This window comes from Chelonia mydas, chromosome 1, assembly GCF_015237465.2.
Source record: "Chelonia mydas isolate rCheMyd1 chromosome 1, rCheMyd1.pri.v2, whole genome shotgun sequence".
NCBI classification, from domain to species: domain Eukaryota; kingdom Metazoa; phylum Chordata; order Testudines; family Cheloniidae; genus Chelonia; species Chelonia mydas.
In genome coordinates this window covers 120337250-120349971 of record NC_057849.1, presented here as the reverse complement: position 1 = coordinate 120349971, position 12722 = coordinate 120337250, and the positions used below count along the sequence as shown (strand labels likewise).

The following is a 12722-nucleotide window of genomic DNA, read 5'->3' as shown; positions in this document are numbered from 1 at the left end:
TATATTAAGAAGTTGTTTGCAATGTGAAAAAATAATATCAATTGGTGTAATTGATTTATTTAAACTTCATTTTTTGGGCTTATCTTTCCTATGAAATGAAGTTTAGTAACTTTCATTTCTTAGGCTGATAAGTGAACATCTCAGCTCGGTTAAACATGAACCAATGTATATATGAAACTCTTCTTGTCATCCTATTACATTACTTGTATTCACCTTCTATTTATGTTAAACAACTTGTCTAGTAGTATCTTGTGCTTTAAATCAGTGCATTGGGAAGTGACAAAACTGCTACCTTCTAGTCATTTTCCTTCAGGCAGAGATTTCTATACCACAGCTTTCCCCACTGACATCGAATCAGAGCAAATAATTTGGCACACTTTGAGTAGAAATGAATATAAGGCTGAATGTCAGAGATCAGTGGGTTTTTTACCTTGGAGTTGTACCAGCTAGTCTCTGGGACTCGCACAATTTTCTACAGAATCTAAGTTTTCATTTAAAAATATTCCTTGCAGTTCACAAAGATAATCTTCCATAGGTGTTGCAATAATTAGGTTTACTGAATGTATGAAGCACTATGTAATTTGCACAGACCTGTATGGATCATCCATATTTATAAAACCATTTCCTATTTCGTATGAATACTAAAATATGTAGACCATAGCCCTGATCCTGCAAACCCTTACTTATACATGCAGTCTTTACTCACTCAAGTAGTCCCACTAAATACCTTTTGTGCAAATGACAGTACTGGAAAATAGAGTTACTATGTAATTCTTTGAAAAATAGGAAACTATTGGCCAATCTTTTTTTAAAAAAGCATGCAATACTTTTCCACACTTGTATGGCAAAATTTTAATATATTTTGACTTTTGCACATCCGTCTGCATTTTTATGTTTTATAAATTTTTTCATTGACTTTAAACATATGTAATATTTTAGTTTACTGTTTTTACAGATGTGTCCAAGTAACTATAGGCAGCATTACATTCATATTACTAAGTACAGAAAATATATTATCAGTGTTGATATTACTTTTCCTGTTAGTTACTTTGTAGCTCCTGCAGGACAGCCTTTGTGAGCCCTGACACACCCTTTCTCTGGCCAGCTACGTTTCATATTCCTGCTACTTCCACGTTCTTCTCTCTTCAACATGTAAATGCTGGTTTTGCACACCCATTGAATGCCACACCAGTGTAAGTTACACTTTGTCACTTTTTTTTGGCTAACCTCCCCCAACAACTATTTTTTACTGTGGTGGAAATCACTGCATAAATAAATAATTCAGGGGCAGTGAATTTGCCCCACTCCATTTTGCACATAGGAAGTGGACATAATTGAATTTCTGCACCTTGGAATCCCCAGAGGTGGAGACAAGTCTCCAGTAGGCATAGAACCCAGAGGAATCGGGTCTTACACCACTCATTCTCCTCTGAAGATCTGGTGTAAGAAGAATATCAGGAATAAGGAGGGTATTATAACCTGTATATGTTATGCCATCCCCAGCTGTGAACAATGCCCTGGAAGAGCCCATTACCAGCTGGTGTTGGTTCTCATGGCCCTCCAGGCTGGGACAGAGCCAAGCAGACAATCAGGTGGTTGTAATTGGGTCCCTGAGGCTCCCCCTGCTCTCCTTTCCACTGCACTCAGCAGACCTCAGCCGCAGCAGAGAATTTACACCAGGGATGGGCAAACTACGGCCCGCGGGCCGGATCCATCCCACCATCCATTTTAATCCGGCCCTCAAGCTCCCACTGGGAGCAGGCTTGGGGGCCGCTCCACACAGCTCCCAGAAGCAGTGACATGACCCTGCTCTGGCTCATATGCATAGGGGCAGCCAGGGGGCTCTGCTCTGCATGCTGCGCCCATCTCAAGCACTGCTCCTGCATTTCCCATTGGCCAGGAACTGCGGCCAATGGGAGCTGCAGGGGCAGTGCTTGCAGATGGGGCAGCGTGCAGAGCTGCCTGGCCGCTCCTCCACATAGGAGCCAGAGAAGGGACATGCCTCTGCTTCTGTGAGCTGCTTGAGGTAAGTGCCACCTGGAGCCTTGCCCCATGCCCCAAACCCCTACCCCAGCCTTGATACCCCTCCTGCTCTCCAACCCCCTTGATTCCATCTTGGAGCACCCTCCTGCACCCCAAACTTCTCATCCCCAGCCTGCATCCCCAGCCAGAGCCCCCACGCCCCAAACCCCTGCCCCCGCCCTGATCCCCCTTTTGCCCTCTGAACCCCTCGGTCCCAGCCCGGTGCACTCTCCTACACCCTGAACTCCTCATCCCGAGCCCTACTCCAGAGCCTGCACCCCCAGCTGGAGTCCTCACCCCCTCCCGCACCCCAACCCCAATTTTGTGAGTATTCATGGCCCGCCATACAATTTTTATTCCCAGATGTGGCCCTTGGGCCAAAACGTTTGCCCACCCCCGATCTACCCCCTGTATTTCTGTCCCATTGGCTCAGCAGTAAAGCAAATTTCCAGACTACTCCACTGAAGCCAGGAAGCCAAATGCATCTTTGAAGTAAATCCCTTGCAGGGCAGAATTTAGCTCAACATTTCTATTCAAAATATCATACATTTTGTACCTTTTCTAAACCAAACCCAAATTTTCATCTATAGTACTTGACAGTGTTCAGGGGAAAATAATTAGGCCAGTTTGCTTGTGTTTCTACAAATATCAGGTTCTGCTGCCAGATTAAAGCTTTAGTCCTACTCTTCAGATTAATTAATGGATCAAGCCCCTGTTGCATTATACGCTGAATTGCTGTCTGTGAACTCCCATGACAGCTATGGTCTTCTGTGACCATGCAGATCACAAACCCAGGATGAAGCCTATGAGAGCAGGGGATGACACATTCTTGGTCATGGGGATCTGGCTATGGAACAAACCTTCAGAAGAGATCAGGCAAATGCACAGTCTTCACCATCTTTTTCTTCCTCTTTGAAAAAGCCTTTGGCACTGACACCCCGTTCTACCCATTAAGCCCCTTCTGAGAACAAAAAAAGTAAACAAACATTTTAAAACTCAAAACCAAACCCCCTACTCCTTGCAGAGCTTTTATCCCCAAACACTCCATGAGATCCACTAGGGATTGTGGTATTAATTTTACATGGAAGGTGCTCTAATACCACAGTGATGGGTGACAGTATAAAGCCCTTAGCAAAATAGATGTTTGCTAGAGCTGTTTCCTATCCAAATGTTGAAGTATTGACATTTTTATTAGATGCAAATGAATTCCTCACTGAGAGAAATATTTTACTGCAACAGGCGCACATACATCACTGGATAAAAAGTGGAGAGGAGATGAATTGGGCTGCATCTGAAGCTCTACATAAAGTCATTGGCAATCATCTTTCAGCTGCTATTTATCACCATTATAAAGAGAAAGGAAATGTTGGATATGGTGTATCATTTATCAAATACCTTCAAAGGCAAATTTTAGAAGCCACGGTGCACTAGATTTCAACTGGGAAAATAATGTTTTAGACCAGTGGTTCCCAAACTTGTTCTGCCGCTTGTGCAGGGAAAGCCCCTGGTGGGCCGGGCCAGTTTGTTTACCTGCCGCATCTGCAGGTTCGGCTGATTGCGGCTCCCAGTGGCCGTGGTTCGCTGCTCCAGGCCAATGGGGGCTGCGGAAAGTAGCGGCCAGTACATCCCTCAGCCCGCGCCGCTTCCAGCAGCTCCCATTGGCCTTGAGCAGCGAACCGCGGCCACTGGGAGCCGCTATCAGCCGAACCTGCAGATGCGGCAGGTAAACAAACTGGCCCGGCCCGCCACGGGCTTTCCCTGCACAAGCGGTGGAACAAGTTTGGGAACCGCTGCTTTAGAAAAATGTAGTCTGGCTTCTAAATGATCTTTTTTTACCTCCTTAAAAGATAAGGCACTTACTTGCCTTCTGAATTTTGGAAGAATTGTTCATTTTCATAAAAGCAGCATTACAATTTACCAAAAACACTTGATAAACTGTGTGCATGAGTTGTACACAGGGGTGGCTTTAGCGGGGCTTGACTGTGGTCAATTGCACCGACAGAAATCACAAAACGAAAGGTGCCAAAACAACCTTCTGGGGTGACATGGGATGGGGATGGAGAGCTGCAGTCTTTCCTTTGTGTTATGGAGGTGTGTGTAGCTCCATAACCTGGGCCACGTGTTATGGTGGCACGTCCTTGCACAATGATGTCAGAGACCTGCACCGTTTTGGAGGCCTGAAGGGCAAAATCTGCCAGAGGAAGTGCTGGGGCAGGGCTGGGTGGAGCAATGCTCTCAAATGTCCCAGTCTCTAGGCTGAAGGGATGGGGTGCTGGGCTCCTGGCAGGGTCATCTCCCCCACCATGTTGTGGGTGGGTGTCTGTTACTGCTGTGAGTAATGAGGACTGGATCGGGAGGCTGCATCTGCCATTGATTGTAAAGTACCTTTGAATAGCTAGTGGAATTTTGATCTGAAGTAGTTTGAGACTTCTGAAATCATTCTGCCATCAATGATTTTGGAAATTTACAGTATTTTTAATTAATATCAAGTACCATAAATGTGTTCAGAAAGAGTTGTAGAATGGATGAGTTGGGGCAATTGATTTCTTATGGTAAAATACATACAATAATAGGAATTGGTAATTCCTATTACTGTATGTATTTATTTTACCATAAGAAATCAATTGCCCCAACTCACCTGTTCTACAGCTCTTTAGGCCAGTGGTCAGAATGCTGTCTGTGACAGTGACCAGTATCAGCTGGGCAAATTGTGCAAAGTTCTTGGTCTCATTGATATCTTGTGGCAATGAGTTCTGCAGGCATACTGTGCATTGTTTTAAAAAGCATTTGACTGTACACTATATCCCATTAATCAGGATGGTCTGGGGGACATCCAAAACTTGCAGATAACCAAGTGTTGGGATAAATGGAAGTGTTGCTTCTTCCAACCCCATCCTGGTCCCATATCTTCTGTGCTCTTCTGGCTGCCTCGGGTGCTCCAGTGCTGCCATGCAGAATCCCCTGATGACTTGCCTCTCACTGCCTGGCCAGATAGCCCAGAGCCCACTGGTGCTGGAGCCCTGACAGTATCAGCTGTGGGGTGTGCAGGCTGGCCATGTCACTGCCCACTTTGGTGCTGCTAGATCTGAAGCCTCACCTGGCTGGGGTCCTGGAAGATAGAATTATAGAATATCATAGAATATCAGGGTTGGAAGGGACCTCAGGAGGTCATCTAGTCCAATCCCCTGCTCAAAGCAGGACCAACCCCAACTAAATCATCCCAGCCAGGGCTTTGTCAAGCCTGACCTTAAAAACCTCTAAGGAAGGAGATTGCACCACCTCCCTAGGTAACCCATTCCAGTGCTTCACCACCCTCCTAGTGAAATTTTTTTTCCTAATATCCAACCTAAACCTCCTCCACTGCAACTTGAGACCATTACTCCTGGTTCCGTCATCTGGTACCACTGAGAACAGTCTAGATCCATCCTCTTTGGAACCCCCTTTCAGGTAGTTGAAAGCAGCTATCAAATCCCCCCTAATTCTTCTGTTCTGCAGACTAAACAATCCCAGTTCCCTCAGCCTCTCCTCATAAGCCCCCTATTTTTACATACTCATAATTATCTGAACCTTTCACTTTTTGGGATGAAATGATCAGTGCTTGGTTTTAAGGGATTTTTTTCCTTGGCAAACGTTACCAGTATTCCCTCAAATAACTTAGAGCTATGGGAGAAAGGAAAAACACACTTTCCTCATTGCTTAAAAATTTAACCCCACTTCCTTTTGAACAGAGCAGCAGCCAAAATGGCAACATTTTGAAACTTGCCAGGGATGTAGCTCTTAGAAGGGTCTATTGCCTTTGTCTGGTTTGAAAAATAATACTTTGATTTCACAAAGATGTAGATTTGAAAACTACACAGTAGAAAATATTCTGAAGGTTACTGATGCACTCTTCAGGCTAGGTGGTGTGTGAATACCTGGTCAGCTGTTTAAGTGCACAGATAGTTCTGTAAAAATCAGTTGGTTCAAGGAGCTTACAAGTTCCATTTGTGAATTTGCTAATTTAGGTTAAGTTGAACCATTGGGGAAAATGACAGGTACCTAGTTAAAGGACTGCAAACATACTGGTTGACTTACAGTGCAGTTGTAGACCTATGCAGACCTACTTAGCTTTCTGGCAGGCGGGAATGATCTGAGGTTGAGAGCATGAAGGCAGTATTTTTAGTAGTGGAGAGGCTGGTAGAAATATCTTAAGTGTATGGATTGGATGGAAGGAGCTGAAGGTGACCTCTGAGTAGAGACAGCCTGGAATAAACATGAGACCTGGCTCATGTTGTGGATCCCAGAGCCCCACATTTAAATATATGATACAAGTGGAGTCAAGGAAGTAGAAAATAAGGGAGAAAACAAAAGGGATTCCTAGAAGTTCCTGCTTGTTGGGAGGGAGTGTGCAGCATGGCTTCTTCGTTGCATTGAAACTATTTAAAGCATTTATCCATATTAAATGTCCAGTCTGGGCTGTTGAACCATGGGGGCGATGCCTTGATGAGGAATAGGGCACTGGCTAGTGGACAGCTGAAGACTAGAGTGATTTGCCCCTGAACTCTATTAATGAGCCTAACTTCTCTCTTGGTTGACAACACTGCTTTGGAACCTTCAGCTGAGCCTGAACTGTAAGATCAAATCGCTTCATCCAACTGCCAAACCTCACAGAGTCAGAAAGGCCCTAAACATGTGTAATGCTTCCACAGCATCATCCTGAAGGGTCAGAGTCTAGGCGTGCGCCTGTAGAAAATCCAATGTGAATCAGCGAAAGAGATTTTTATTTTCATTCTTAAATGTAATCAATTGTATATGATTTTTTCTATTCATTGAATATATTGTTAGCTGTGTGCAGTGCTGGCAGTGTTAAAACATAAAAAGTTTCAAATCAAATTAAAAATTAGAAACTAAACATTTCCTTTTCTTCTTCCTCTTATACTATAAACAAAGAGAAGGGCCCTGAGATGTTGGCACTCTATTACTCTTTTCTCAGCAGAACCTTTCTAATGAAATTAGTAGGAAATGAGATTTTTTTCTTATCAGTATTATTTTCCTGTAGAAATAATTTTGACTTCCATCTAATTTTTCACTATGATAGTGGTAAATGCAGTCAAGTACATTAAACGTTTGTCATATGCTTTTCGTTGAAAATAAATTTCTCTTTGATGATCAAAAATTATTCAATCTGTGAAACAAATTTTCATAAGAACATCAGAATGGCCTTACTGGGTCAGACCAAAGGTCCATCTAGCCCACTATCCTGTCTTCCAATAGTGGCCAGTGCAAAGTGCCCCAGAGGGAATGAAGAGAACAGGTAATCATCAAGTGATCCATCTCCTGTCACTCATTCCCAGCTTCTGGCAAACAGAGGCTAGGGACACCATTCCTGCCCATCCTGGCAAATAGCCCTGGATGGACCTATCCTCCATGAATTTATCTAGTTCTTTTTTGAACCCTGTTATGGTCATGGTCTTCACAACATCCTCTGGCAAGGAGTTCCACAGGTTGACTATGCATTGTGTGAAGAAATACTTTCTTTTATTTGTTTTAAACCTGCTGCCTATTAATTTCATTTGGTGACCCCTAGTTCTTGTGTTATGAGAAGTAGTAAACAGCACTTCCTTACCTACTTTCTCTACACCAGTCATAATTTTATAGACCTCAATCATATCTCCCCTTAGCCATCTCTTTTCCAAGCTGAAAAGTCTCAGTCTTATTAATCTCTCCTCTTACGGAAGCCGTTCCATACCCCTACTCATTTTTGTTGCCCTTTTCTGAACCTTTTCCAGTTTCAATATATGTTTTTTTGAGATGGGGCAACCACATCTGCACACAGTATTCAAGATGTGGATGGATTTATATAGAGGCAACATGATATTTTCTGTCCTGTTGTCTATCCCTTTCTTAATTATTCCCAGCATTCTAGACATTGTAGATTAAATGATTGTCAACCAGCTTTGGGAGTAAAAAAACCCACACCTTTTATTAGGACATATTTTATCTTAATATTTCCTCTTTAAATATTTAATCAGTGCAATAAAATCATTAGACACATGGTGACTATTTCTTTCAATGAGTGTTTTCCTAATGTAATCTTATTGCATTATTACAAGAGCATTTGTGGAGTTGTTGTCTAGTGCTCCAAAGAAGACACTGGGGTCCTATTTTTCAGCTCTGCAACTGATCTATTTTGAGATTTTGGACATGGCACTTAGCAGATCTGTGGCTGTTTATCTGTAAATTGGATACAGTTTATAATAATATAATAACACTGTTAACAGGCCTAAAGTCTGTAAAAGTGCTTTGAAAACCTTGGATGAAAGATGCTTTGAAAGTGCAATGTATTTCAAAATATTGTATTTGTTATGGATTGGACTAAACATTGTTATGGGTCAGGTGTGGCTGTGGCTTCTGCCTTCCATTCAGAATAAATATAAAGAAGCTATTGTACTTAGGTAGCTGAAACAAGACAGCAGCACCCAAAGCCAGGCACATAGAAACACTGAGTAAAGGCTAAATCATGTAACCCAAGGATTTTAAAATGCAGGGGTTGGGGCTCTGAATAATGGAACTATGTGTGCATGCGTGTGTGTGAGAAAGAAAGAGCAGAAGGAAGGCAGACTGGGTGAGACAGAGGGACAGCCTGGACAAGCACAGTGTATGACCCTGGAAGAAGCTAAAGAGAGAGGGCTTCTGGGTTAGATGCTGGCTAAAGAGGCTTGGGGCTGTAAGCAAAGAAGTTATCCACTATTGTTTGTTCTTCCTGCACTTGGAGAAGCAGGATTTTGTATATGCCTTATAAATAAACAAGGCTGAATCAAAGAAAACACCAAACCCCATCATCAGTTTCTACTTCCCTACCAGAACATCCTCAGGGTCCTGAATTTCAGAATAATCAGTCTAGTCAATCAGGTCAAAATGGGATAACATTCTCAAAGCCTAAGACATGGTGGGCCATGTGTGTTTGATAGTCATCTGAAAGTCTATACGATGGGTATTGAAGACTACTGTTACAGAAGGCCAGTGAAGGGGAGTGACATGGTCTAAGCAGTGGGCAAGGAAAATGCTTTTGGCTGCTGGTTTCAGACAGACTAGAGGGCAATGCAGAGGCAGTGGAAGCACAATTTGAATAGGGAGGCAAAGGTGCACAGTGAAACCTAAATTACTCCTAGGGGAAATCTGTGCCAAAAATTTAAAAATTCTGCACACTATTTTAAAATTCTGCAAAATTCTGCATATTTTATTTATCAAAATAACACAATATAATCACACCAGTTTCAGTTATTTTGGTAATTTATTTCAAAATAGCTGTGAACAGTATGCCTGTAACAATACAGACATCAAACAAGATTCAGGAAATGTTTTTTGACAAATAGATTTCTTACTAGGCATATTATACAGAACTTTGAGTAATAATTCATTTAAACTACATTACATAACTGTATTTCCCGCACCCCTCAGAAGCAGTGCAAAGGCTTGGGGGTTACCAGGAGTAATGGAGGAGCTGAGGAAGAGGGAAGTAATTGCTAGGAAGGAGCCTGGGTGTGAACTTGGAGGGTTGTTGGCTAGGGGTGGGAGAAGTATGGAACAGGTTTTTTTTTCGAGGGGGGGCGGGAGAGGCAGGGATTGTTAAGGAGTTGGGGAACCTGCCCCATGTAGACCCTGAATGACCCCTAGCCTCTCCCGTTCAGTCAGGTGCATCTGCCCTGTCCCCAAGTGGTCCTGCACCCCCCAGCCCCATGTGGTCCTGCTCTCCCACTCAGCTTCCCCATCCCCATGTGGCCCTGCACCCCTACTCCCATTCAGCCCCTCAAGGCAGCTGGGTAGTGGGCAGCTGCGGGACAATTGGGTATCAGGGATAGGACGACAGTAGGGGTAGGTTACCTACATGTGGAGCAAGGGGAGCTAGTGAGGCTTGGCCTGGTCACTCTGTTCCTTGGCTTGCTCCTGGGTGCCATAGCAGCTACTCCAGCCCCTCTGGGTCCTGCTCTCACCTCCGCCCAGCAGCAATGGAGCATGACTTGAGCTTGAACTTGCTGAAGAATAACCTGCAGGGGTGGAAACATAGATCTTCCCCCACCATACTTCTATTGTGGGAATGCTATGCCCACCATCTTCCTCCCCCGGTTCTGCTATCCTGGGAGCAATGAAACGGGAAGACCAGAATAAAGGAGGTTGCAGTAACTATTACAGGAGATAACCGGTGCATGAACCTGCTCTTTGCCATAGGAACTGAAAGGAGGATATGATAACTGAAACTATCTGAACAGATGGTGTAAGGAGTAGAGGGAAGAGAAGTGAAGAGAGGATTTAGGACAGAGCCTTGTAGGACATTGCCAGAGAGGGAAGGAGAAGTAACTACCAGAGAAGATGCTGAAAGAGTGACCTGAGAGGTAAAAAGAAAACCAGCAGGGTGCAGAGCTTCAGAAGCAAGGGCAGGAAAGAGAGAGAGAGGGTCCTGGAACAGGGATTTACAGAAAATTCAAAGATAATGAGGATGGAGAAGAGCCCCTGAGGCTGTGCCAGGCAGAGATCTATGTACACACTGCTGAAAGCAGATTCAAAAGAGTGAAGATAGCAAAATGATTTGGAGGAGATCCAGTGGGCAATTAGAGGGGAAGATAGGCCAGCTGTTATATATGACTCATTCAAGGAGCTAAGGAGTGGAGAATAGAGTTGGTTGGAATGTTTTCACCGAAATCTGCTGTTTTGCTGAAGCTGGAGTGGTTTGTAGAGATGCAGATGTTTCCATGAAACTTCTGTTGGGAAAGTTTTTGGATGAGAGTGAATGTGTGTGTCTGTGTGTATAGCTGGGTGGTTAGGATCCTGGCCTGAGAGGTAGGAAACCTAGGTTTGAGTTCCTGATTTGGAGTGAAAAACTCTGCTCCGAATCAGGCAGAACAGGGACTTTAACCTGGGTCTCTCACATCCCAGGACAATACCACCCATCCACAGTCAGCTATGTTTTTGTTCCACTGCAAAACAAATGTCAAACATCGCAGTGAAATGGAATTGTCCTCCTCCTGTCAGTTATAGTGGAGAATGAGATGGGGATGGGGTAGTAAGTTGCAAAAGCAGAAAGAAGTCAAGGGTGTTTTATTTGCTTTCAAAATAAGGCTATGTCTACACTACAAGTGTGACAGTGGCACAGCTGTGGCGCCACAGCTGTTCTGCTGTAGTGTAGACCCTTGCTACAATGACAGAAGGGGTTTTCTGTTGCTATAATAAATCCATCCTGTCAAGAGGCTAGGATTGATGAAATAATTCGTCTGTTGACCTAGCGATGTCTATACCAGAGCTTATATTGGCTTAACCCTGTCTATCAGGGCTCTGAATTTTTCACACCCATGAATCATAGAAGCATAGAAGATTAGGGTTGGAAGAGAACTCAGAAGCTCATCTAGTCCAACCCCCTGCTCAAAGCAGGACCAACCCCAACTAAATCATCCCAGCCAGGGCTTTGTCAAGCCGGGCCTTAAAAACCTCTAAGGATGGAGATTCCACCACCTCCCTAGGTAACCCATTCCAGTGTGACGTAGCTAGGTTGACACATTTTTTAGGTGTAGAGGAGGCCTAAACAGATTTAAAATAGTCTTCAGTAACGTCTTGTCTTTTGTTACAGATTGTTCACAGAACCCTAGCGGCAATGTTGGGCTCCTTGGCAGCTCTAGCTGCATTAGCTGTGGTTGGTGAGGTAAGTTGCAACATTTCAAGTATTCAGTTTATTACTGTGTATTGTATCATAAATCCCCACATACTTATCCCTGTGAAAATGGTCCCATGGTGCAGCAGCCTTTATGGGACTTAAAATGCTGCAAGAACAGTATTTGTGTACTCTGTGAATTCCTGTTCTTGGGGCCATGAAAGAGAGATGCAGTCTTGGCTCCAGATGGGAAAAAAGAGAGCAAGGCCAACATAATGGTATGATATTCTGATTTTGCAGGAACTTGAATGCAACCATTTTCATCTTAATTCAGATTTACTCTAATACTGTGTGATGTAAATGGACCTAGGTGAGGCCTAGTTTAACCTTCAGTTTTCTTAGGTTCTTCAAACTCTTAATTTTTCTAGTTTATGTAAGGTCTATATTAATAGTGCTGGAGCTAGCACTTTTGCTAAGGGATAATCTTTTACTCCATCAGTCTATGCAAATCCCGTAGTTCCCCATTTTTTACCAGTAATAATCCCTTATATCTTCAAAAGTACTGAGAGAATGAAGGTTTGACTGGAAATATGAGTGATGTAAGAGACCATATAGGCCATTAGGTTACTGAACGCATCCAGAATATACAGAAGATTAGAGGAGTTTGGCCATCTGTATCCCCCCAGAGGAGGGGGTCCTGTAACTGCATCTGTGGAGTCATCTCCTACTGATTCCATGTTTTTCATGTTCTTGGAAGGATCTGTTCCTGTAGTTCAGTGATGTATATTGCTACTAAGAGTTAGTGCTTCCCAGATAAAAAAAGGTCAACCTGCCTGTCCCTCAACTCTGATTGGACCATATTATTGGGCTATGAAGCTTGTAACATCTGATTGGCTTGGAAGCTCTCCAGGGTGGTGATGTTGAATGGAGCAAAGTAGAATCACAACCTTAAAGGTCTAGGTGCCCCAAAGAAGGTGTGATTCTTCCTGGGCCATCACAACACCAAGAAGGGCTGCCTCTCCTCCTCCTTCCAGAAAGGAGGAGACCATGACAACAACATCTGACCAGCCAAGTGCCC

At 43.6% G+C, this 12722-nt stretch overlaps 1 protein-coding gene across 1 annotated transcript in view; it reads left to right on the top strand.

The window, feature by feature from the left end:
• OCA2 (OCA2 melanosomal transmembrane protein) overlaps positions 1-12722 on the top strand; it is a 340000-nt gene that overhangs the window by 150533 nt on the left and 176745 nt on the right. Inside the window, exon 10 of the mRNA XM_007063202.4 lies at positions 11624-11695. Coding sequence (XP_007063264.1) covers positions 11624-11695 — 72 coding nt within the window. The remainder of the gene's footprint in view (positions 1-11623; positions 11696-12722) is intronic.